The 27,536-nt window shown below is 45.2% G+C and overlaps 3 protein-coding genes across 3 annotated transcripts; 1 reads left to right on the forward strand and 2 right to left on the reverse strand.

Annotated features, from left to right (window-relative positions):
• Positions 1 to 2,579: 2,579 nt before the first annotated feature.
• Positions 2,580 to 6,777, forward strand: LOC131294891 (uncharacterized). Its single transcript, XM_058322944.1, has 4 exons — positions 2,580 to 2,856; positions 4,443 to 5,004; positions 5,087 to 5,411; positions 5,486 to 6,777. Exons 1-4 carry the CDS (start codon positions 2,580 to 2,582, stop codon positions 6,701 to 6,703), a joined length of 2,382 nt encoding a protein of 793 aa, XP_058178927.1. The 3' UTR covers positions 6,704 to 6,777.
• Positions 6,778 to 9,078: 2,301 nt separating this feature from the next.
• On the reverse strand, positions 9,079 to 13,328 carry LOC131281878 (uncharacterized). Its single transcript, XM_058311239.1, has 5 exons — positions 13,239 to 13,328; positions 11,079 to 11,153; positions 10,859 to 11,019; positions 10,611 to 10,784; positions 9,079 to 10,537 (listed from the first exon to the last, which is right to left on the reverse strand). Exons 1-5 carry the CDS (start codon positions 13,326 to 13,328, stop codon positions 9,079 to 9,081), a joined length of 1,959 nt encoding a protein of 652 aa, XP_058167222.1.
• A 2,011-nt stretch (positions 13,329 to 15,339) lies between these two features.
• Positions 15,340 to 16,245, reverse strand: LOC131294309 (glutamic acid-rich protein-like). The gene has a single exon (XM_058322355.1). It carries the CDS (start codon positions 16,243 to 16,245, stop codon positions 15,340 to 15,342), a length of 906 nt encoding a protein of 301 aa, XP_058178338.1.
• Positions 16,246 to 27,536: the final 11,291 nt, after the last annotated feature.

Raw genomic sequence — 27,536 nt, forward strand, 5'->3', positions numbered from 1 at the left:
ATTTCCAAACGGGCCTTTGCGCACCAAGGGAGGTCCATGAACAACCGTAGGGAAAACATGGCCATGCCATGTTACGTGTGCGTCAGTCAAACAATACAAACACACACACTCACACACACAGTGCCCAACAACGAGCTGCCTTTACCACGCGGGCATCCTTTTGCCAGGAGTTCGATTTTTGCCAACGTCAAACTTTCCCGTTCAATGGGGAGGCCAGCAATTACTCAGCCTATGGGGAAAATTGCACCCGTTTTCCGGGCCTGGTCCGTGGTTCGGGGTTGTCTGCTGCTGACGAAGGACCGAAGCAGGTCGAGCACAATCCCCAACGACTCACTTCCGTAGCCCGCCGCTGGCAGTGTGGTAAGAAGTTCGTAATAGGTCACAGAATTATTGATGCATTGTGCCACCTCGTTAGGTCCTTGAATAGATCCTGCCAACCGGGTTCGGTGGGATGGGGCGGCGGTGGTTGTAACCGAGGGCAGCCAGGAGTAGGGCATGGAAATGTAGTCGTTTTATTTCTTTGCCTCTCTTGGATGAACCTACCAACGACGACGGTTTTGTTCGCCATGGAGTGCAATTGCACACCCGGTATGCTCCTGCCACTGGGAAGCTGTTCAGCCTGCCGTTGATACGTCCGCGGGTTCGAAGTTCGTTCCGGAAGGATTACCGAACCGGGCCGTGCCGTTAAGAGAAGGATTTTATAGGTTCCACTTCAGCTGCAAAGTTCACTTCGCTGAGTTGAGTGAATTGACGATGCAACTAGGAGTAGAGTAGAGGAATCAAGATTTTACTTGGAACAGCTTAATGCTGGTAGTAAAAATAAAACAATTTGGATGACGTGGAAGAAGGATATTCTTAATGCTGTAGTTTCATATTGTATCTACATATCGTTCTAACGCTAGCGATAATGGATTTTATTTTCTTTTCTTATAAAACATAGCTATAAAACTAACGATAAGTTTTTCTTCCATTTTTTATGAGTTATTATTTATTCAAAATATTTACTTATTTCCTTTAGTAAATTTATCACAACTATAAACTGTTAGCTATCAAATGTTATAGTATTTAGCTCTACGATAACCTTTACGTTTGCTGAACGTAGAAATCATTTAAGCTATCGAATTGCACATAAAGCGAATTTGAAACTTTTTCGAAATTCCCAAATGTTTTAATCACGATTCGTTTTCTTATCATCTTCTTATTTCGTTATTGCAATCAAATTGTTTCATTTTTGTTCATACGACCCAACATTTGTTATAGCTAGGTATTGTTTGTCTTAATTTGTGTATGAAATTTAGTTTAATGAAAGGTTAAAAATTACGTATCAGACCATTTACTGAAAACTTTACTGTTTTATGTTTGTGCTATTAAAAATTGGATCTATTTTATTAGACAAATCAGTCTAACATTAGTTAGACAGTCCATTGTGTCGTTCTATAGTTTGTTGTAAAACAGTTTTAAAATTTAAAATTTAGAATTTAAATATCTGAAATTCATAGTTTTGGTCACAATTAAAAAACGCATTCTTCTTGAATGGGAAAAACGATTGCATCGTGAAATAAATTCTTCCCGTACGCGAATAGCACGGAAGTGACCGAAGGGCGCTGCTGGGAAGCTGCCCAGAATAGACGCACGATTGTGTTCAATTACGCTCTGTTGTAACTCAACTCATGTTGTAATGCTACTGCGATGCAACGCCGTTCGTGACCGTCGCTCAGGCCCACGAGAAATTGCATCGAATCGGACTAGATGTGCGGCGATCGGTGCGCCGGGCCTTATACTAGTCGACTGCGCGAAAATCTTATTCTACTAAGGGTCCATTGTGCAACGATTTGCCGTCCAGCGGATCAGCACGAAACCGGCAGTAATTATCGAATCTTCCCACCGATCCGAATTCTATGCGAGCTCGTTCCTTTTCTTTTTTCTACGCTTGGCAAACACTCGGAACTGGATTTTAAGAATTCACCCTGACGACCTCCCAATGCCGGCATGTTTAAAAAAAAACGACACACATCAAATGTTCGTCCCAATAAAATTCGGTTGACCTCCAGCTTACGGAATACCCAATTCCCAAACGGGTTTCGTGTCTCGGTGTTAAAAATGTGAAGCAGCACACTCGTATGTGCAAAATCCATTCGCTTCGTAGTCTCCATGGATGAAGGAACTATGCGTCCTACGTTCGATAAAAAACCCCCCTGGCGCATGAGATCATTAGCCTTGGCTTTTGAGACATGTCCAAGCTAAAATTTAACAATGATTTAAAAAAAGGAAGTTCTCAAGACGCTATCGTTTGTCTGAAGGTGATGGACGAACATTTGGAAAATGTGAAGATGATTACACTCTTCATTCTTCACTCAACCGTCGGAAAAGAAGTAAGTGGCTCATGAATCTAAAAAGCACAAACAGCATAAGCATAGAAATATTCTTCAAGGTTATGGCCATTGCCACACGATTCCGACCGGGTCCATAAATTCCGGATTTTTTGCAACGTTCTTGGCAAATCAATTATAAAACGCTTTAGGATTTGGCGCTTCCATGATTTGTTGTATTCTTTCCTGTTTCAGCAATGAGCATACAACATGAAACAATCGGTGTTACAAACACTGCTCGAGCCTGCCACAGCGACCACAGTGCACGGTAAGAGGCAGCAGAAAGCACGGCCAACATGCACCAACAACCGGCGCGACGGACGGGCCCTGCTGGCACAGGAGAAGTGCGGCCGGATGCCGGTGCTGGTCGGGGCCCTCGTGTTCTGCGTCACCGTGTACCTCTACTTCACGACCACCACGTGGAACGACACGACGCAGATGATCGTCACCATCCCGGCGGACGATGTCGATCTTCCCGGCCCGAAAGGTAGGCGCACCGTCGTACTTCGCCCTCGTTAGTTGACCGGACATTCGCAGGACGAGGTTGCCACGCGAGCATGATTATCGCATGGGTGTTCTTGATGTGTGTGTATTGTGTAAAGCATGCTGTTTTCTGTTATTGTGATTATTTATATCGACCATTTGCACTCTTAGTTACCTTATTTTCCTTTGGAATTATTTTTGTGTTCCCCGGACCACCTTTTATAGTAAATATGAACTGTTAACACTATGACATTCCAAACAAAACATATTTTATGTGAACACTAAATAGTTGTTCGGCGAACACTAAAGTGTTGTTCTCCAAAACAAAATCTCAGGGATCAGCAATTTTCTATTTTATTCAAATAGAAAAGAACGTTTTTGATTGGGATATATCAATAGAATGAGAGAATTCTCGTCCAATTCAAGTCCCATAAAATTTTCTCATTATTTACATGATAAATTTGTTAATTTGTTATTTTATATTAAATTCAACGGACCATGTTTGGCCCCCTTGAAGCGAAATGAAACAAGAGGAATCAAAAAAGTTTAACTTAACGCTATAATAAATTCCAAATTCGTTCCTATGACTTTCGATTAAAATATTGTAAGCGGAAATATTATTGGCCATTCCTTGTTTGAAAATTACCCGACCCCTGTCTATTGTATGGAAAAACCCCAAAATAGTAGTGTGTATTCTTTTATACAAATTAACTCCTGTTTGTCGATTGTTTGCACGCATGCATTAAGCGGTTCGACTAACTATTATTTAATATTATTTGACTGCCACAATTAAAACTACCTTTTGACACATGCTATTTCCTTATTTTGCCACGTTGGAACAAATTTGAGTGTGGAAGTAACATAAAACGAATTTTCATTTGAAATACCCCATGAACCACCATGTTTCATTCGGTTTGCTTTTCCTTAGAGATACCCATTTGAAGATATTTCTGCCTGATAGAATTGCGATGGACTTCCTTTTTCCCATTTTTTCGTTATTTTTTCTTCTTCTTATGAGCAGTTTTCAATCTGCGCCTTCTTTATATATATACACAAATACACACAATCTCTCATCCGCATTGTCCAGTTATAGAGCACCCTGTCAGCGAGCCTTCAGTTGGGCTTTAACTCGTCTTTCTTATCTCCTGAATTTTCCCTTCTTTCTTTTTTTTCATTTCACTGTTTTCTTCCGTATCCGCTGGCGTGTCGTGGCGCAATAAAAATAAACACACAAACCCGCGCCCCAAAATGTTGAACTCATGTACAAATGTAAATGAAATGATGGGTCCTTTTCGTTTCTCGTGGCAACATAAAAATCACGCCCCCGCCCACGCAATGTTCACGTCCCCGCGCGTCACCACCGTAAAACACTTTCGTTTTTATTCTAATGCACTCACAATTTCACGTTCCCTTTTTCGATGTGTCTGATAACGTAATGTATCGTTGAACGAACGAAAACAAAAAAAAAACTAAAAACCTACACCGCTTTTTATTTGCAATTTGTTGAAATTAAAAACAATCCTCTACTAAAAAATAACGTACTAAAATCCAATAACGTACCCGAATGTAATGTGGCGGTTGAATCGAAAGATCAAATTGCAACAAAATGCACTACCAAGCAGCAAATGCAACATCCCGCCGCGCGTCCGAGCGCAACCGAACCGCAACTCACCCAAACCAATACCAATCAAATCATTCCAATCGTTCCCCAAACCAACGCCACCCGAACCGATGTCACCGCCATCCCCACCAACACCACCAACACCGTCGTCGTCGTCGCTTGTCCCGACGATCACGGATCGGACCATTACGGGCCCTGCTCCGCGAACCTCTCGCACCCCGTTACCACCGCACATCCGAACGCACCAGTTCCGAAGGGTTTCCTCGTGTGGGGACCGGGCTGCCAGATCATGGATCTGGACCCGCTGGCCAACGATGTGATGCGGCTGTTCAGCAAGGAGCGGTTCGAGCCATGCAGCCCGAAGCAGCCGCTCACCACGATCGAGCAGAACTTCGACAACGACACGGTGCTGGTGCGGTTCCACCGCGAGCTGGTTGAGTCGTACATGCCGCACTACATGCGCTACTTCCGCTGCTGCTATCAGAGCATCGAGCGCTCCGGGACGAAGGATAAGGCGGACAAAAACTTCTGGTACGTGCTTCCGTACGACCGACGTTTGAAGCGCGGCTTCCACAACGTTGACATTCGTTTCCTTTTTCCTTCCAACACACAGGGTTGGGGAGTGCATCGCGTTCAACCAATCGTTCCTACTGCCACCGTCCGTGCGCACCGGCATTCTGATACGCTGCAAGGCGGGCGTATCGGAGGCAAGCAAGACGAAGAAGGCCATCTACACCAACACCCACGCCCTGGTGCGCCCCCTGGCGGAGGTGCAGGAGCGAATGGACAAGTTTAAGGGCCGCACGGAAAAGCGACCGCTCAGCGTGCTCATGATCGGTATCGATAGTATTTCAAGACTGAATCTCATCCGCGCGATGCCCCACACGGCACAGCATCTCTACGATACCGGGTGGTTCGAGCTCAAGGGATACAATAAGGTAAGGGGACAGCGCGAGGGTTAAGAGTCAGTCAATTGACGGTAGCTTCCATCTGCCATGACATTCCATTCCAGATCGACGATAACACCTACCCGAATCTGATGGCCATCCTGACCGGGTACAACAATTCGCTCGCCTACTCGATATGCAACCCGAAGAAGGTGGGCCAGCTGGAAGAGTGCCCGTTCATGTGGAAGTACTTCGCCGACAATGGGTACGCGACGGCGTACGCGGAGGACGAGGCTAGCATCAACACGTTCAACTACCACAAGTACGGCTTCGTGGCTCAACCGACCGACCACTACTTCCGTCCGGTGGCGCTGGCGGCCGAGAAAAACCTCTCGAAGAAGATGAAAAACTCGCTGACGTTCTGCCTCGGCTATCAGCACTACGCCGACCACATCTACCAGTACGCGCTCGACTTTGCGTCCCAGTACCGGAACGAGCCGTACTTCGGGCTGTTCTGGACGAACACGTTCAGCCACAACGACATCAGCGACCCGTCGTCGATGGACCAGCGCATGAAGTACTACCTCGACCAGCTGGACGAGCGGGGCATCCTGAACAGCAGCATGGTGGTGTTCTTCAGCGACCACGGGCTTCGCTTCGGCCCGGTCCGGATGCTGCTGACGGGTTGGCTCGAGGAGCGACTACCGTTCAACTTCCTCTGGCTACCGGAGTGGTTCCGCGAGGAGCACCCGGAGATTGTGCAAGCGCTGAAGATCAACCGCAACCGGCTGACGAATCCGTACGATCTGCACGCCACGCTCAAGCACGTCCTGGAGCTGTCCGGCCGCATCGAAACCCTTCCGGGTCCGCTGAGCTGCCCCAACTGTCAGAGCATATTCACCGAGGTGCCCTGGAACCGGTCGTGCGAGGAGACGGCGATCGAGTCGCACTGGTGCACCTGCTCCAACTTTCAACCGATCGACAAACGATCGGTCATGGTGCGGCGGGCGGTTGCCTTCGTGTTCGATTACGTCAACCGTGACCTGCAGGAGCATCGGAACAGCACCACGAGCGGCTACGTGTGCGCCAAGCTGACGCTCGGTTCGATCACGCTCGCCAAGATGGCCCGAGAGCCGAAGGGCAAGCTGCCGTACAACGACTATCTGCTCATATTCGAGGGCAAACCGGGCGGCGGGAAGTTTGAGTCGACCGTGCGCCACTATCAGCACCGGGATGCGTTCGAGATTACGGGATCCATCAGCCGGCTGAACGAGTACGCCAGCCAGAGCGAGTGTATGCACATCGATTACCTGCGCAAGTACTGCTACTGCCAGCGATCGTAGATCCACCGTAACGCAAATGTCCTTTTTCACCGATTCCATTCGGCCACCTGCAATCCAACCAAAGGGACAATAATAGGAGCACAGTTATGACTTTGCCACGGTTAGCTAAAGCTTAAGTAAAAACAAAAGAGCGACAACGACAAAAAAGGGCGGAGTGAACTGAGGGATTGTCCTCCGATACGGCCTTGCATTTGTTTTCGTACAACTCATAGCGCGGCCTAAGCTGTAGGATGTTTTACACCGTACATCCTGCAGAGTTTTTTTTTACTTGCTTCCGAAGCTTTCCTACATCATTCCAAATCTCCTAGACAACCAACATCCAATTCGTTCTTATTGCTAATTCAATTCTTAAGAAAATCAACTTCTTCGACGTTCTTATTTCTAGTTATACCATCATTTTTTCTCCAATCAAACGAAATCGTAACTTTTCTTCACAAGGGTGCTCTAAGACCATGTCATTTTAATTAAGATTACCACAAGTAAATATGCCTATTCGCTTGTACGTTAAGAGTGTATTCCTTACATGAAGACAAACCAGTGCCAATGAGGGCGGGAGACAATAGGAGGGTAGGAAATGTGTGACGTAGAATCGTGATTAGATTAGATTAGCTTGATACAAAAACAAAGCATGAGTTAGAAAATCAAACCCCATCGCAAACGAATGATTGCTGTGGCATCGATAGTTCAGAAGAAGGTTAGCGTAGAGTAAAATAATGTATTATTGGGGAAGATGAGAAGCGAATTCTCAGGATGTTCCTGACGTAGACATATTAAACAGCACAGCTGGTTGCTGATTGAAGGTTCTGAATCTTCTTCCGCGACCCAGTGTGGAACATGAGTGCATATGATATTACTACTAGTTTGCCTGATACGGCGTGGACCAACGTGCTTGTGTGGAGTGTGATGTTTATTCGGATAGGTCTAGACCGCCTTTTAAAGGCGATATCTGGATACGATCTCACCAGTATTCCCGACACCCGTCTGGTCTGGAGGCATTGCTTTAGAACGACGGTGGAAACACTGCGCTGCGGGCAGGAGAGTTTCCTTCTCAACCACTCGGTACAATGACACCTACAATCGATGAATTAACGAACGAAACACAAGCATACAACGCAACAAACAAAACTACACACCATGCAACAATGAATATAAGCTAGTGATTAGTCTTAGGAAACCAAGTAGCGTACCCTTTAAGGCATTTTCAATTTACGCTCCCGCTTTACGCCACCGGACCGGTAGTGGTGGCCAGCGGGCGAATGGGCCACTACGAGGCAGGGGGCAGGTTAGAGACAATTTACATGCGCAAACAAAGAAACCGAACATCAAACGAAGTGAGCGGTGGGCTGAACAGATGAACACTATTTTACATTTTTGTTATTTATGAAATAGTTGAATTAGGCATGATAAATAGCGGAGATTCAATAAATTGTTTGAAACACTAAAAATTCAAAACATCGGGTTACTTACTGCATAAAGTTGATCAAATATCACAGCATTTTGATATCTATTCAAACTATTACCGTTTATCACAATTTTACTCGTTTTAATTCTTTTTCCCCTCCCTGATCGCATAACTTCCAACTACAGTCTGTTCTCGAGATACGCGGTTCTCGACTTACGCGGATTCGGAGATACGCGGTTTTCAAAATTTGACAGTAGACTGGGTTTATTACATCGATTTAAATTCCTGAGATGTACAACCACACGAAAAAATGTGTAAATTACACATTTGCATAACTTACGCTTTTAATTTCGTTTGTTGCAATTTATGTAGTTTGAATACGCTTGCATTGCATTCATATTAATGGACAAAGAAAAATTTTGAATATTCGATGATACATGTACACAATAGCTCGATCTCTTAACTCCTAATATAAACTATGTGTCAAGCAATATTCGAGGTACGCGGAAATTCGAGATACGCGGATTTCTGTGGAACGCAAAAACCGCGTAACTCGGGAACAGACTGTAACCGATGTGGTGAATTAAATTTAAATGTCAAACCAACGTGGTGAATTTGACATATTCGACAACTAGGTGGCGCTGCAGTAGGGTAGGCATTAGAAAATTTAAAGCAACCGTTTGAATCCCTATCGCATGTTTTCAAACGTTCGCGTACAATTGGCATTGCACATACCTGTATAACAACATAAAGTGATTTAATAATACGCTTGTCTATTATTTTTAATCTAAAACATTATTACCAGCGGTAATCAACACATGTCAAAATGTTCTCAAAATGCCTTTTCTTTAACACGCAATGGTTCATTTGAATATAGTGATATATTTTATTGCTATTCATTTCCCGCTTGCTGGCTTATATAATCTCTGTCACTTCAGTAAAACATCATAACACGTAGGTTCACTCCAGACTGCTAAATATACTTGTGCCGTCCCAGCGACGCCGTCTGCATTGGCGCACTGTTCTCGATGTACTGTGCATTGACCGGTGCACCCGGATCGACCGCTTTGGTTCCGCTCTTGTGAGATCGCTTCATGGCCCGCTTCCGATCGTGGCCGTTGCTGGCGCCCATCGCTTCCAGCACAATCCCATCAACCGTCTGCAGGCTCTGCGCCCGCTGCAACGATAGACGCAGCGGTTTCTTTGGAGGCGCCGGCCGTCCGCCAGTGCCCAGTTTAGGACCGGACGGTTCCGACGCGTATTGCTCGTTGGTGTCCGACTCGAAGTCCAAGCTTTTCACCGTCCGATGCGCGTCCCCTCGACGGCCCGTCGTGGCCGCGGAATCGAGCACCCCCGGTACCGTTACCAGCCGCTTCCGTTCCCCGTTCAGATACTCGACGCTGCGCGCGTGACTACGACTGTGGCTGTGCTGCAACCGACCGCGTTCGGAGTCGCTCTCGAGGTCGGTGGTGCTGCGCTGCAGCTTCGCCCCGAACTGCTGCAGGTAGCGCTCGCGATCCTGCCGGCGATTTTCGCGCTCCCGCTTGTCTCGCTCCTTGCGACTGTAGTACTGGGCGGCCAGTGACTCGCCTGCATTGCCGTTGATGCTGATTTTGGATGACGAAAGAGAATTCCGAAGGTTGTACTTCATCACGTCAGCTCCGCCGTTCGTCAGTTCGCCGTTGATGCGATCGCACTCCTTGATGATGGTGGTCGTGGTCACGTGAGCCGGGCTTCCGTTGCGCGAGGAGCCTCTCTCGTCGATGTAGTTGTAGATATGCTGGGCCGAAGGTGGCTGCGGAGTCTTCCCTTCCGGTGGAGTCGACGGTGGCGACGTGATGCTAATGGACGTTATATGCGCACCACCGGTACCGTTAACTGCGACGCCAGAACGAGCGACGGAAGCGTGCAGTTCCTTCGAACCGAGCAGCTCCTTCACCTGGTCCTCGAGGTACGAGATCCGGTGCTGCAGACGTACGTTATCCGCCTGGGACTGCTGTAGCTGACTCTGTGGCAAGACCGACAGCCCGTTGGTAGGCTTCTTCATCCGGGCTATCACGATCTCCGACTTCGAGTGTGACCCGATGGCTCGCACCATCTCCTCCCGGTTCCTTCCGCCTATCGCCTTCCCGTTGATCTCGATGATCCGATCACCCCGCTGCAGACCCTCGCCCTCGAGCACCCAGTCGACCCAGAAGCCGGGCTGCTCGTTGCGCGTGCTCGCGTTCCAGCGACCGGTCGATGCGCGCACGCCCAGCAGCATCAGGTTCGCGCCCGACTGCAGCAGTCCGTACAGTGTGTTTGGTTCTTGCTTTGGTTTATCTAGCCGTCCCTGCAGCGCCCGAGCCTCCTCGACCAGCGAAAGCAGCTGCAGCTCCTCCCGCCCGAGGGCATACTCCAGCTCGGCCTGGCGTATCCGCACATCGATGTTGCTGCAAAGCGAATCGTCCATATATTAACAAGCATTTCCAAATGCATTCAGCACACGCTTTCCACGAAACTTACTCCGTAACGTCCAGTTTCTCGAGGGCCGTTTTTAGGTTTCTTATCACTTGCCGTTTCGTTTCGGCGTCGGATTTCAACTTCGCCAGCCGCTGCTCGGCCACCGGACGTTCCGTATCGTCAAGCGGCGGCCCGGTCGGTCGGGGCAATTTTCCCAGCCCGAGCTGTAATCTCAAGCTGCACAAAAAGAAAAAAAAACCCGGTTATTCGGCTATGTCGAGCATTATCATGTTATCGGTTTTCCCCCTCACCTTTGTATGACCGCTTCCCGGTCCTGAAGTGCAGTTCGCAGTTCCCGTGCCGGAGCCGAATCCGGTCGGGGTGAGGAGCGAGCGGACAGTGAGCCTCCAAGGGATGTTCCTTTCCGGCGCCTCGGCGTGCCGGAACACAGTGAAACCTCGATATTAGCCATCTGAAAAATCAATTGCACATTAAGCGAACGGTAAGCGAAAGCTAAATAACGATCCTTACCTTTGCTTCTAGAGTTTCCAGTTGTGACATTCTGGGAGGATTTTGATGCGACTTTCCTTGCGACGGAAGAATTGTCTGAAAGTAAGCAAAAGATTTAATATTTATAAGTACGATAAGTATGAAATGAGTATGAAATGGGTTAATATGCATGCCACTATTTGAAACATTTTCAGAGAGCAGATTTTCTAAAAATTTGACAGAATTTATTTTTAAATATTTTTTAACCGGCGGTAAATCAAATAAAAAATAGAGAAGATATTTATCATTTTAGATGAACAACTTCGAATTGTATGCTTATCAAATACCTTGACTGATTTACTATTGGTTTTTAACTGACTTTCTCCTTATTACCTTCGCCTGCCATAAAATTTAAAAAATTGTTCTACATATATTTACGACTCATTTTTACATCGTTTGTAGCTTTACCATTTTTGTTGGTCCGCATTCCCAGATTTAGTATTCTATGCTCATTTATTCTTCTTTCTTTCTTTACATATTCCACAATCTTTTTTTGATTTTATTGAATACTTTCAGCGTAACATATGGGAGTCATATTGTAAGCCTTTAAACTCGGTACAATGAGTTTTAAGGATCCAAATAAAAGCATTGCAGAATTTGCATAAAGTTGTTAAATGGTGTAAATTAAAATTAAATTATTTTTGCCACAAGTCGGACGCGCTGTTCGTGATTGGATGGTCTTGCGCGATATGTATTAAAAGCTTCTCTCCGAATAGTTTCACCTCCGGCCAGAGACACATCAAACGTGATTGATCTGTAAATATTCGCTAAAACGCAAGCTAATCTAATCACATCGACACAGAAACGACGCATTAGGATTCATCGTTCGTGCACGTGGAATAGCAAACTGGTGCGCAACACGAAGGCGAACATCACTAACTAATGCATTACTACTGTCATTGCGCAACGCCGACCGGTCGGTGTGCGTGCGTTTGAGTGTTGTTAAGTGCCGCCCTTTTTTATCATTCAAAACCACCCGATCTTCCTTGCAGTGGCATAATGCAGATGCCGAGCGCGGAATATCAATAGGGTAGCACTTTTTCTCAAGATTTGCGGCTCGGCTCTATTAGCGCTCGCTTGTTCGGTTTTCGAATCGCTGTAGCCCCTGGCGGGAATTATTATATGTATTCAACCACGCTGAGGCCAATTTAAATAATTTAAATCCCACCCGTCCATACGAGACCCGAAGTGCGAGCAATTATATTGATTTTGAATAAAATTCATAAAACAACACCAACGAAACTTCATCAAGGGATTTAATAATGGAAACAAAATCAACCGACAGCGGTTTCGAACGCCCAACGATTCGCTCGATTTGATCGCATCTTTTGCCAAATCTGTGACGGAGAATGCCGTCAATAAATTTATCACGTATCCTACCCGGGCCAGCAAAAGCCATAAATCACATCCCGCAACAAATGGTAAGTCAGCATCACTTTCGAATTCACGAATGATCACATTTTCACCAGCATCTGATGAGTTTAGCCACACTAACCGCCAACTTCTTCCCCATCCGCTGCCATACCGTTGTGGTTTTACACCCTTCTTTTTAGTATCGATGAGGGTAGTTTTTTTTTCTTTTCTTTATTTTTTATCTTGACGCGATCGCGGAACAGAATGTGTCAACCGCTCACTTTCCCCTCGGATCGAACGGATGGGAATGATGGAAGCACCGTTTTATCATTTATCATCCCTTGCGGCAACGCACACAATCAATCACCCGACAGACCACACCAGGTCCGGAACAACCGCCAGCTCGGACTGAACTTGTTGGCACAGCGGAAAACTGAACGATCAGGGTACGTCCCCCGTGTTTGGTGTCTCTCTGGTGACGACTTCGGGCCAGATGAATATGAATTTAATTGTAGCCCTGGCGAAACACTCAACTTCAACTTTTTTCCTATCTCCTATCGTGCTAAGTATCGAAGCGAAGCTTAAATGCACGACAAGTGACGGGAACCGTACCAGATGTCAAATGCATTTTAATGCACTCTCCCTCTGCTGCATGCTTCATGGTTACGAGTTTTCCAACCAGCAAGTGAGGAAAATTAGTGTAGCACATGTTTTGATTTGTGGGAGCTCTGCGAGCATTCGGTTAGTCGATCGCACTTCGTTTGTCACTGTTCCACTTGTCTTGCTTACCATCGAGGAAGAACGTTCATTAAGAAATGCTCTCGGTACGGTGGCGACGGCGGCGGGCGATTGGCGGACGACGATGGTTCCGGATTCCATCACGACACTCTCATGATGGGCGAACGGGAAGCCTGCTCAGTGCGGTGTGTCAGCGTCACCCGGACGAATCTAAAATAGAAATTATAAAGAGTTTATATAGAGAGATCCTTATAGAAGAATTAAGTCCAAAATGGATAAGGTTCAGGATCAATACTATGAGGAGCTTGATACTAAAGATTCACTACCGAAACGAGGTTCTATACATTGATATACAATTTTCTTCTGGAGATCACTCGTGTATAGGATTTTTATTTTTATTTTTTTGTCTTCTAACAAGAAGACCAAAAGAAAAGCTTAAAGTTAACTTATTGCTAGGTTTAGTTGAAACAGTTAAATTGAAGATAACGTAAAGATAAATTCGTTTAATATTAGTGACTTCAAAACAAAACCTCAATTTTTGTCCGTCGCGTTTAAAAAATCCAATAAATTAAGGTCAAATATGTCTCCGAACGAAATGACTTTAGCATATCTAGGGAATGTAAATTCCATGGACATTCGGTCAAGTGACCATTTAACCTCTGATTGACGAGTGATTGAAGCAAGATGTAAGTGTGAGTCAATTTTTGTTTGTCTTCCTTTTTTTCTAAATCCAACAAAGAGTAACAGAATTTAACGTGAAGATATGCTAAATCCAAAAGAAAACATGTGAGAATGAGCTGAGATGGTGTGACAAATGACACTGATAAAAACCTTGACGCCAAAATAAGGTTGATGTCTCAATAAAAAAGAATTTCGATCTGAACATCTTTCTTTGAAAGGAAAATCATTTAGCGCCCAGCGAAGCAGTCGGTAATCAACTCTCATCCACGGTTGAAGGGCTTTAACTGTAGCATAATTTCCCTCGTTTATCGTCTATCCACATATTGTATAATGAGCTTTGCAAAAGTTCTACAGCAATAAGAGAGCCGGCCCCCACCTCACCCCGCCTTACCATTTCCCCGCGGTGGCGAGATGAGACAATGCTAATGGGTTTGTGGTTCACTTTCGGCTCTGGCGCGCCCGGCTGATCCTCGCCACTTTTGCGCGATGCGCTCCAGTTTGCTCATAATTCTTCCAATTCGCCTTCTTCCCAAAGGCAGCCGCCTCGCCTTCAGCGCCCCGATGATATAATGTAGCCTGAAATTGCTGCTCTTCTTTTAAAACCGTGCGCGCGCGTCGGCGTTTCGTCATCGCGCGCCTTTTTGCTTGCGGCGCGGGCCTCTGCGAGCATCGGGCGGTCCAAGAGGAAGACATAACCGTCAGGGGCAAAGCCCAAACGACACGCAACACACTATCGGCGCACTGGGGCGATGCCGGGGTGTAGAACAGCAGAAGCACGCGGCCACAGCGCAAGAGTACGTGATCGGGGAGCGGGTTTGCGATTAGCGAAAAATAAACATGAAACACACAAACTCCAAAAACTGCACCCCGCAGCCCTGCGTGCCGGTGGGCAGAAAATTAATTGACCGCAAGAAGGGAAACCGACCTTCGCAAGAGGGCTCAAGCGAGACTTATTGACTTACTGAGGCGGTAGCCAAGTTGGTGCTGAAACGCCTGGGAGTGGATGATCTTCGTTAGGGTTCTTAACTACACGCAAGGCAGCCTGCGCGATAGACAACGGTTGTTTCCCTTTAATAATGAGACAATTATTGAGAACTCAAGCTAATTTTTTAAAAGAAACTATTTCCCTCTTTCACAATTGTAGTAAATGTAATGTAAGGTTTAAAGGTGTAGCTTCTTTATTCTATAAACCTCTTCCTTTAAACTCTGACTTAAAACTCTGCTCTACTACTGCTCGTTGCTCCTTTTATATCCTACCATTTCTATTTCCATGTCTACTCGATTACTTTTTTCGCCCCACTCACACGGCCTTTCCTGACATTTCTTCCGCCCCGGAAGACCTATACTTTTCCTATACAATATTGATAACATTAGCCTACCCGCACGGCCTTTCCTGACTTATCTCTTCCGACCCGGAAGACTTGCATTTGCTTCCTTGCTTTGCTTACTTTACCATTTACTTTCTCAACTTCTAATCGGTTATAAGATTTTTGCCTACAGTGATCTGGGTTCTTTGAATCACTCCTGTATCTCCTAGTTTGTACTTAGTCGGTGGAGGCCACGGCTCCTTTTGTCCTGCCGGTGCATCCTTTTCACTCGTGTTCTTGTGACTACTCGCAATTTCCGAAACAATATCCTCCTCGGAACCATATTCGTTCGACTCCTTCTCACTATCATAGCCCTCATCATCTTCGTCTTCTTCCTCCTCATCCTCATCATCTTCAGCATTCTCCAAGCTCCTTGGTGTAACTATTACTTCCCGTCCTCCAATGTTTGTCTTAAATACTTCGTTATCCTGCTCAGTACGGCGCTTTCGGAGAACTTCCATCTGCGCAGCGTACTTCATGTTGCGTTTTGATTCTTTCTCGAGGAAATCCATCTCAATTAGCTGAGCTCTCGTTATGTTGCAGGCTCCCTTCAACAAATTAAAATTTTTGGTAACACCGACCAATTGTTGTTCACGATCATCGCTTGCTTCTTTCGCTTTCGCCAACTTATCAAAAGCTTCGTGCAATTCTCTCTCCAGTCGTCCATTCTCTGACGATAGTACTCGTACGCGATCATTCAACTGACACTGCTTCTGCTGACTGTCCTTCAACTTTTCTTCCAAAAACTGTATTTTCGCTACACACTCGATCAGCTTCGTTTTCTCCGCCAGCCGATCCTTTTCCGAGCTTGTCAATAGATCACGCTCCTTCTTCAATTTATGTTCCAATCCGGTCAGATCCGATCGTAGGTCCTCTATCTGCTTATCTCGATTTGCAATGATTTCACCCTGTTGTTTCATCTTAAACTCGAGTTGTTCCTTCTCGTTCTCGTCTATAACGATGTTGAAGATATGTTCTTTAATGTCGAGCTTCTTTTCTCGCGGGGTCATCTTAATTCCTTCGGACGATATTTTTGCTTCAAACAAGCTTAAACATGATCGACCAAGAATAGCTTCGCACAACATACAATCATTAGACACAACGTAGAATTGTATGTCTTCGTAGTCTACTCCGTCTATATAGATATTTGTTATAAACGTTCCGATGGAGTTTACTTTGTTAGCTCCAAATCCTCTGAAGTTTGTAGTAGTATACTTTAGTGCTGGTTTTCCAATTTTGCAGTGTGATTCCATAGAAAGGATGTTGTAAAAACTTCCACTATCGAAAATGGTATTCAATTTTACATCCTTTATCTTCATCGAAATCCACGTATCATTCATTGTCTCAATTGTTTGTATTTCTTTCTTTTGACACTGATTCGACCGGTGTCCAAGTTCACCACAACTGAAACACTTGGGACTTCTTTCACCACGCCTCATACAATGAGTTGCTACATGTCCAATCATTCCACAGTTGAAGCATCGACGTATTCGCTCATCATTCCTCACAATCCGCTTATTCATTGGTTTTCTCAAATCTTGGTCAAACTGTTTACTCTGTTCTATTGGCTTATGCTGTACTCTTTCTGTTTTCTTCTGTGTTGCACGTTCCATCAAGAGAAGTTTCTTCTTCAATTCTTGAACAGTTTGAGCGTCATAAAGAATAGCTCGTACATGTGGGTCAGTAGTGACACCATCCGCGATATATTCGCACAAGCTGGTCTCATCCAAGCTAATTGTTCTCGCCAACTGTTGCATAGCATACACAAATTCCAATACTCCTTCGTTACTCTTAATCCGTCGAGATTCAAGTTCTCTATGTACGTCCCGCGGTCGCACCAACACGCCAAATTCGCTTAACAATTCTTTTTTTAATTTGGAGAACGTTGTAACTCCCGATAATGTTCTTAGAAAACTTCGTGCTGTTCCCACGAGTTTTTTTCGGCACATGATAAACAGTTGTTGGTTGTTCCATCCTGCCATACGGCCGACATCTTCTAAATCATTCAACCAAATCGCGATATTCTGCGTTCGTTCTCCAGCGAACTCTTCGACGCTATCTTCACTATCACGTATGGAGAATGAGTTAACGTACGTTGTATGATGCACGATATTTTCATCCTCCATGTCCGGTTCCTCATTTTCATTGACTGATCGATTCGGGTTGCTTCCCACCTCATCCATACCAGCCTCGACTAAGCGGGATGCTAAGTCTTGCTTACTTCCGGTCGTTGCTAGTCTTGCCGCTTGACATTTTCGCACTAATTCGGAACGAGAGTATTCTTCCATCAACCGTAAAGATTCCATATTGACGATTCACACCAGCAGATTCCAGCGCACAGAGCGTAACCTTCAGCACACACAGTGCAATCTACAGCGCACACAGCGCAAATCACAGCACACACAGTGCAAACTTACTAAACTCCGACGAAAAACTTCTGTGCACACACTGGACCACTTCTGCTGTATGACCTCCGTCTATATCCTGACTGCGGAAGATTCCTTACTCCAATCTCCGAAGACTATTCAAGAACTACGCGGATGACTTCAGACCCGGTATGCTTCTTACTCTCCTGACCAACTATTCACGGACGACTTCTGACGACTATCTTTCACGAATGTATGAATAATTCTTATTCCAAACCGAAGACTTCTTCTTGGTTGAGCCCGTTAATTTCTATTAAGATCCGATGACCTCTTCTTTGGTTGAGCCCCCATGTAAGGTTTAAAGGTGTAGCTTCTTTATTCTATAAACCTCTTCCTTTAAACTCTGACTTAAAACTCTGCTCTACTACTGCTCGTTGCTCCTTTTATATCCTACCATTTCTATTTCCATGTCTACTCGATTACTTTTTTCGCCCCACTCACATGTAATATGTTTTGCTTACTTCATGTCAACTTATACATCAAAAGATGAATTAGTTAAGAAATAAATTTACTTTGATTAACATCATATAGCGTACATTTGAATAATCTTCCATATAACAAACGACATCCAGACAGTAGTTAAGTGATATTTTATATAATTTATCATCTTTTTATGGAATGTCGATCAATAGCCATAAATATCATTAAAGAATACATCCTGTTCAACAGAAACAAAACTCGACAAATTTAAAAATTTCAGCTTAAGATTAGCTTTGCCACGAAAACAACTACTACTTTTGCCAAATTTACCTTTGATGCTACTTCTTTTGCATGTTTTCTCATTATTATTATTATGCTGGACGTGATGAAACTACCATTCAATATCTCTCTTCCATTACAAATAAAGCACGAGGAATTTAAATTGCGAAATGTAGCTTGCAAACCAAATCATTACCAGTCATAAACAACAACAAAAAAAAGTTCACCACCAGCTTTCTGCGCGATCTTTGAAGCATCCAAGTTGGTTATCGCACACTTTCGCGACTCCCAACGGCCAACAAGGAACAACAACAACAAACCACGACCGGCCGCCAGCCACTAACTAACTCAATCTGACCGCGCGCGCACACAGGGGTTGTGTGCCTAATTGACCTTTACTTTCGGCCGGAAAGCCGGGCTCAGTTTTCCCATTTTCACTCCTACACCAACCGTCGACTGCGTACGGTTAAATTTTTATTATTTCGTATTTTTACTCGGTACGGTTTAAAGCGTCTTCGCGCATCGCGAACCATTTTCCCGGCCGAATCACCAGCGATGCGGCGTTGGAAGGGAGGACAAAACAGAAAAAAATGGCGCGATTTTAGTGCCGTAGTGAAAACTTAGATGAAAGAGAAATTTTGTCTTAAGCAGCTCGAATCGAAAGTATTGCCAGGCGCCTCTTTAATTTTGCCGCCGCTACCCCTTGCCGACCGGCGCGGGAACCATCTGGTCGGAAAAATTCGGACCCCATGCTAATGACCGGTAGTGTGCTGGCGAAAAGGTGATAATTTCTTTATGAACGTTTGCTTTATTGCACCGATCGGGTCGCGCACTCGGTGAGAATTACTTTGCGAGCAATAATCTTTATGTTCATACATTTGATCCTCGCTGGAAAAGGTTGGTAATAAATAAAGTTAAACTAGTTTCTTCCTTCTTATCGAGGGACTGCATCTGCGACTGCTAGGAAAATGCCCTGGGAACGCGGTCAGCTAGGGACGGTACACTGGTCCCATATTGATGCCAATTAAATACACCCGGTCGAGTCAGTTTGAGAATGGGCTTCGTCCTTGCTCAGTTTTTAAAATTGTCTTGATCCTCTAGTCTTACGCGTCCTGGCTGGTGGCCATAAAAGTTTTTTTTTGTGTTTCCACGAACAAACTCCGTCCATCTTATCATGGGTCGATCTTCACTCGACCAAACCGTCTTCCGGTAAGCGCTGCAGAGAGGACAAGAGGTGTTCGAAAAGTCACCATCGACTTTCAAAAACAAAAAAAAACTTCAACCAAAAGGGGTTGTTTTCCCTCCGCCATCCCTTACGATGATGGCCTGTTGCGTTGCGCTTCTCGTCCCTTTTCCAGCTGGCTTCTTCTGAGGACTTCTTTCTGGTAGAACGATCTTTTTACCACACCATCCGGATCCCTCGTCCCTTCCTTGCGCGAGTTTGCGCGCACACTAACACACCACCTTGGAAATTACATTTTAAAAAACAACGAAACTGTATGCCTGAATGTTGTTCTTGTCTCTGCTCAGGGAACCGTGTCGCCGGTAACGATGTGGGTTTCCTATGTATTATGAATGATTCTTTGTTTCTCCAGTTATGTGTTAGTGTGTGTATTTTTTCTTCTTTATGTTTCCTCCACTTCTCGCTGCCTTTATGCTATCCATGATGGACTTTTCCACAACGTTTTTCCGTCATTCAGCGAGAACCAACTCCTGTGTCTCCCTTCCGAGGCGAGGGCTTTCATTCACACAGAATTTATTCACCGCGAACCGCGGAAAGGACCGATTGTCGGTGGTGTGCGGGCACGCAATTCTTCGATCAACCAAGCGAGGAACTTTGCTTTGCGGTTGGTTTGACACAAGAGCCGACCCACCCAACGGCTGTGAGAACCTTCGCCGACCGTAAGATTCTACTACGTGTTACCCGAAAAAAAGGTTATTAGTTCTTCGGCCCCGCGTTGGATTACTCACCCTAAGATTGACCGCGCGCGCGGGGACAAGAAAGGAAGAAAAGGGTCTCAACTTGGGCACAATGGCTTCGAGGTTGTGAGCATAATTGTGTGAACTTTTGCTGAACCCATAATCCACCCTCCGGGTGTTCAACACTTAGCACGAGGGAGGCGTTCAGTTTGTGGCGAGTTATGGGCCGATACTTCCGGTCCGGCAAAGAACCATGGCGGTTCAAAAAGCCCGTTAGCGTTGACGACGCCCAAAGAAACAACACTTTACAGGAACAGAACACGCACTGGTGCGAGTGTTGTTTCTTCATACCGAAACACAGTCGTAACCTAATTCCTTCCCTACACGTCCACGAGTATTTTTATCCCATTCGTCAACTCGAAGCATAATTAAGCTGACATTTCGGTTCCAGCGAGGTCAAATTCATTATACAAATCATCATATTTCGGTAGCACAAATATCGAGCGTACAGCGAAAGTGGTAATAATTGCAGCAAGTCGTAAAATAAATTAATATTATGAAATACTTCTCACATCGATAAAGCGGACATTAATGACTTGGGGGACATTTTACCCGAGTTACATTTGGAGAAACTATTTTATTAAAGCAAGAAGAAAAGGTCTGAAGCTATTATTAATAGCATATTATCGATTTACTTTAGAATGGACACTAATGATAATGGTTAAAATAACAAATAGTCTTATAAGTATTTATATCAGGAGTTGATGAAAATAAACAACTAAAAAGAATTCTGATTCTATAAAATCTTTCAAAACACAAACCTCTCAAACATTTGGTGTGTGTATAGGAATTCTTCTAACACTCTAGAATCTAGATTTTGGTTTCCCTTCAAACACCCTGTGACTCACATTGAAGTGTTTTTTTTTTTCATCTGTCCATGATCATGATTCCCCTTCAGGCTTCACGGTGCAGAACACCCAGATTAACATTCTTGTGGTGCTTAAAAGCAGAAGGATAAAGCAGTGTATCATTCCATTTCCGCACGGTATAATAAAATCTTCCATTTGCGCAAGGCTAGCAAACACCGGCAACAACAACAAAAACACCAAGAAACAGCATGATCATATCAAACTGGTTCTAGCAAAATGACCAACGCGCAGTTTAAGGCTTCACGGCTCGCTGAAACCGAAGGCTTGTTAAAGTTCTTAGTTTCGTTCTAAACCAGAACCGAACAATGCCGGCCGTCTGGCTGTTAGAAGGGCAATTTTTGAATAATTCATCAAACAGCAAATAGCGGAGAGGAACTATCGATGAGCAATTAGTGTTTTCCCACTCGCCCGGGGAAAAATTATCGTTGTCGTTGTTCACCCTTCCCCTCTTCTTTTCACTGCGTTTGGGAGTTTGACAAGGGATGAGGGACGAACTGGCCCGGGCAGTCGCCGGTGGCCCCTGTCTATTTGCTAAAACCCAGCTGCCTACGAGGAGTGGCATTCACTTTCGCAACTTCCATCCCATTCAATTTTCACCGGGCACAAGGTCGAAACGTGTCCGTCTTTCACTCGCCAAACGAGTGAGGCTCCTCTGTCCCTACGGGGCGAGAGACAATCCGAGACTCGATGGACGCTAATGGATGATAAATCACGAGTTATGCCGGCACCCGACCCTCCCCCCGGGAGGGCGGCACCAACGTTCGCGAAGGTGACCAACGGACCAACGACCATCCGAGTCGAGTTGCGCTGATGCATGAACTTGACCACAACTTGTCCGCTCGGTTCGCCGCGCGGAACAAAACAAAGCACCTCGGAAAATGTTACGCATGATTTCGCTCCTTTCTCGGATGGCAGCGATCCGAGAGTCCGAGTCGGGGGGAGGTTGGCTTTTCCGCCGGCCGCAAGTGCGCCTTTCGGAGGCACGTGCCTCCGAAGTCGAGGTCGATAAACGTATCCGGACGCGCGAAAGATCCCTCAGCGCGATCCGCGCACCGTTCGGTCAACCCTCGTTGTGGTTTTTCGTGGCACTCAATCGCACGCAACGTGTTTTCCATGCCGAACGAGAAGGACTGGATGGGGTCTTCTTCCCTAGGCCCCTAGGCGGTGGCATAAAACAGAATTCGAAAAACCTGCAGGGTTTCCACGCGCACCACCGGGAGAGTAGGGTGCGAAGGAGCGGAACACCGACCGATACGCACCGGTGCGCTCGCAACTGCACAACAATGCACCCGGTGGGAATTGCAACGAGTGACACAAACTGCATGCAAGGGTGAGGAAGACCGCAGTCCGGATGACAGCGCAGGGATGGCGAATGGCAGCATTAATCAAAGGTCAAACGCACCCTTGTTTCGGTTAAGATATGCAACGGAAAATGATAAACGATATCCGGAAGTATGAGGTTTTTATGTATTATTCAATTTACTGAATTTACAACCGTTTTGTTTCGTCTTGCGGATGACACATGTAGGATATTTTTCGTTACGAGCACAAATACTTGTATACCGTAAGTCTTGATCAAAAATCATCGAGAGCCTAAAATATCACTGTCTGTAAATAACGTTAATAACCCGTGAAGAATCAAGTAAAGCCCACGCTTAACAAAATTCCATATTTGAACTATTAAATATCAAATTAGCAAGCCTTCATTATCCTTTCTATCTGAGATTTTTTTTTCTAAATGGCCTTTGGTTATAAAGATTTTAGAGCGTTTAACGGCGTTAATCGTCTCTAAAAGTTGATTCCCCTTATTTGTAAACTATAATTGACAATAAAAGACACAATATATTTCGAACTTGATTGGGTGTGATTTTTTGAAGTTCACCACTTAACCGAAATGGGATGAATGCGTTCCACTTTTATGTCTGACTCTATTTGATCAAAAGGAAATTCTTAAAATTGAATGTTGTATTAAGTATAAAAATTAATTCCAACTAGTTGATCAAATATTCTCTGAAGAATAAAGTATTCAAAATCGGCATGACCGTTGGAAACCTGTTTCCAGCCATGCTTTAATTCCAATTCCACTTCTGCGACGCGGATTAAAAACAAACTCTAGCCGAGCGCTTTTTCATTCATTTATTTTATATGGTTGCATTTGTTTCCCTCCCCCTTGCCATCTAACTAGCTAACATTTTATTCACGCCTGCGTATCCGACTAGAGCTCGCCAATCCAACGCAACTGACAGCTTCTCGTACAGTTGTCATCCACGAGACGGTTGCACACGCGGTCGCAAAATAAAAAAAAACGGCTAAAGCGACGTGCACGTGGATTAAAACAAAGCAGTTCCATCTAAGGATTTCATTACGGCTCGCCAAGACCACGCCGTCGGAGGGCAGCGAAGCTGGAGCCGTAGAATAAGTAAGAAACCAAAACACAACAAGTCAAGCATAACCGAAACCTTAAAAGGTTGATCAAAACCGGAAGACCATTTGGGCGGTACGGCGCAAGGAGGGGAAGGGCGTTTGTTCTGGACATTTGTCAACCGAGTTTGATGGCTTAATTTATCGTAACCTTCAAAATGTGCGTCCGGCCCGATCCTGCCCTCTCGCGATCCTGACGCACACGAACGTGATGTGGGAGAACAAGCATGACACACAAAATGCAGACTACTCCTTCGAGGCGGACACGAATGAAAATTTGTTTTCGCCAAATCATGACAACAGAATGCAGCGTATCTTCCCGATACCGAAAAAAAGCCAACAATACGAAACGGCCCAACATGGGAACCCCGCTCCGAACATGCGTGCAGTAAACACATAAATCAGGCCCGAACCGATCCAGCTCGGCACCATACACCATACGACGCACGGCCGTACCCATTTCTTAAGCGATTTTAATGATCTGTGAGATGTACACAACCACTTCGTGTAAACAATTGCAACAAATCAAAACACAGGCCACCACCACCAGCGTCGACGGGTTTATGCAAACAGTGGAATGCGCATAGCCAACACCGACGCACACACACGACACCATCGAGTGGGGGGTAGGTAAACAGTGAGGGGAGAGGTACATTACCACTGGCATGGTCTCTTCACACCACAATGGGGCTGGATGGTAACACGAGAGGAGCGAAAACATGCTCCACATAACAATGGAAGAAAAAGGAATGAAATGTAAACTAATCCAAATATGTGGCAGGAGTTGGACGGACCAGGGGGCGGCTCGGCAGCTCCACCTGGACTGGAGATGACTTGGCATCCGCCCCGCCTACCTCGGAGTGGGTGTGGAACGGCGAACACCCTTCGTCGTCGTGGGCTCTTATGTGTCCCGGGCTACATCAATCTTCGAATTCCCCCACGCAACAATCGCTATAATTATAAATGCAATTTACCGTGCACACCGTGAACGTTTGACGCTAATGTGCATTAGTAGCTAGCGAGCAGCACCGGCGTTGCCTGGTGTTGAGGTGAGCTGATGTGTGGAGGACGCCTTCACTCCGGAAAGGGGGCTTGCAAACGTCACACTCTCTCATCGGACCAACAAAGATGTGAAAAAAGGGTCATTACTTCGCGTCCGACGTCGCAGAGACATCTCCCCAAGTTCGCTGGAGGTCGGTAAAGGCCAGACTGTTGACTCGCTCCCGAACATCCGATACTGCCGTTTACGGCGGAGTGTCTCCTACCGACATCCAGCGGTGCACTTAACTTATGAGCTCCGGGTTATCTGGTTCAATCGATCTGGCCTAATTTGTGGAACGATTAGTTTTCCCCGCCACGACTGTCTGGAGCGTCTGGAGATTTAATAAAGGAAACTCGACAAAGCAGCAAGTACGTGAAGCAGACCCTGAAAATTAGACACCGCTGCAGCCTGGAACAACATCCGGACCAAGCTTTCACTCGACTTATTTCCTCCGCAAAGGCACCGGAGCTGAAGCTCAAGGTTAACTATCCGATGGCATCCGCCGATTAGGCTTCACCACTGATGTCCTTCATTCGCCAAGTGCCACTTCATCCATGTCATCGCCCATGGTGGTGCTGCGACCCTCCTGTGCCCTCGCTGGAGCATTAGTGTGTCAATGCATATTTATTAGCCTCGTATAAGACGACCCAAGACCGGTTCGCCAGGCCGCGCCGATCGATTGGTGTCATTATACGAACGATCGAGCATACCATTTGCAATGCGTCACACACGGGTCCGTCGTTTCGCTCCCACTCCCCTGGCAATACGAGCCGGAAATCGATGATTTCCAGTATCGCTAGGTGTTGACGCATTTATTCTAATCATCACGTCTTATAAGATCACCTGTTGTTGTGGTGGGTTTTTTAAAAGGATTTTTCCCTCGGACAGAAATAATACGGAGTGAGGTTTCTTTCACCTTCAACGAAGTATTTCTTAAATTCGTACGTACTTAAAACAAAGTTGTTTACACCAGCTGTCAATTCGGCCAAAAAACAGTGCCCGGTGAAAGTGATAAGCCAAAAAGGGAACTTTATCGATCTGACGGATCAGCTGATCGAGAGGATCGATGACCCTTGCCGTCGGCTTCCCCGGGGAAGGTTTTAAATAAGGCTCGTTTGGGCGCGATGAGGCATGGTGCAAACATCAGCGTTAAATAAAAGACTAATTTTTTGGTTCCGCACAACAGCGGTTCATAATAAAATTTCTTGTTTTCTTTGCCCTTTGCACAGAGTTGGAACAGTTTCCAACACAAAGTATTTGCTAACGCACAAAAAAGGTCATTGAGTGAATAAAAACAAATATTCCAAATTATCCTAAATTTGCAGTAGTATGATGCCTTCTGGGCAGCAGAAAATCTGTGTATTGGCAGACAAACATTTGCCAACCCCTGGAACATAAAGCGTCATCCAACACTATAGCTATGCCATCTAATGGAATTTCCATAGAAAAATACGAGAAGCACTAAGTATGAGTCAGTGAAATTGGTAGATTCCACTCCATAACAACGGAAAGTTGCTTCGTGATAAAGAAGAATGAACCTTCATTGTAATATGACAACACTTCGCAGTAACAACAAATTGTTCCACAGAACCCGGCCTGGCGTAAATAAGTAGAACCAAAGATGTTTTCATAGCAACAGAATCACGACTCGCCAAGGATGAAGTGAGCTGTAGCTGTCTATCAGATTCATGATTCAAACCCCTACGCTTTTGAATTTATTTCAAAGAAATATATCAGCCCTCTGACTGTAAGAGCCCCGCTACACGACCCGAAAACTCAAAAACTTCTCGGCGAGAAGAGGGGAACAACCGAGAAGTTTACGTCAAAAACTTTTCAGCTCCGTGAGCTGAAAACTGCACCCGAGAAGTTTTTGGCAGCTAACCGAAAACTCAAATGCGTCAGAAGAAGAAGACGAAAAAGAAATAAATGTAAACATAACAAATCTCAAAAACAAAATAAACGAACATATGGTGATAAATTTACGTGTTTCTTTTGTAGTTACGGTTAGTTAATATTTTGTTATTTTATAGCTAGAATATCAATTATAAATTCACTATAGATCAGGGGTTCGCAAAGTCCGGCCCACCAACTGATTCCAAAATCTAAAAGTTTCAAAAAGTTTAATGATAAAGATTAAAATATGTTATTCTACCACTTTTTATGTAACTTGAGAACATCAAAATCTTCCTTCTTCATGCGAAGAAAGTTGATTATAGTTTCATTTGCTTGCTCTGATACAGTATTGTCCAGCAAACGGTTGCCATCTTCTTGCCTCCGCACAATACGCCTGTTGCGTTGTTGCAAGTTTTGGGTACTCAACTCGATGACCCGCGATAGGGTAGTTAACCACACTTCAACAGATTATCCATCTTTTACTTTTTGTGTGAATTGAAATAAGATCTTGTTTGCTTTGAAGGAAGATTTTTGAGCTAACTGAAAAATCAAAAACAAAAACCTCGTTGCGCCGCAAAGTTTTGAGTTTGCGGCTCGTGTAGCGTGGCTCACAGAATTGGTACCACAAAACGCGGCTACACGAACCGAGAAGATTTTGACGTAAACTTATACGGTTTTTGAGTTCTCGGTTGGAGTTTTCGGTTCGTGTAGCGGCCCGGTAACATTATTCTTATTTCTGATTCGTTCTGAAAAGGATCCCATCTTCTGTCCTGCAGGTAAATAAAATTTACATGAAAATTACATTCCACACCATTTCCCAATCAGTTCTACATAATTTCATAAATTTCGCATGGTACACGCTCCGTTTGGAATTAACTTAAGACGTTTTTCCGTACATCATACAATTTGCCACAAAGTGAATCGCGACCCAATCGCCAACTCGTGCGTTGCATACACAAGCGCAACGATCA

The sequence above is a fragment of the Anopheles ziemanni genome, chromosome 2, assembly GCF_943734765.1.
Source record: "Anopheles ziemanni chromosome 2, idAnoZiCoDA_A2_x.2, whole genome shotgun sequence".
Lineage (NCBI taxonomy): Eukaryota > Metazoa > Arthropoda > Insecta > Diptera > Culicidae > Anopheles > Anopheles ziemanni.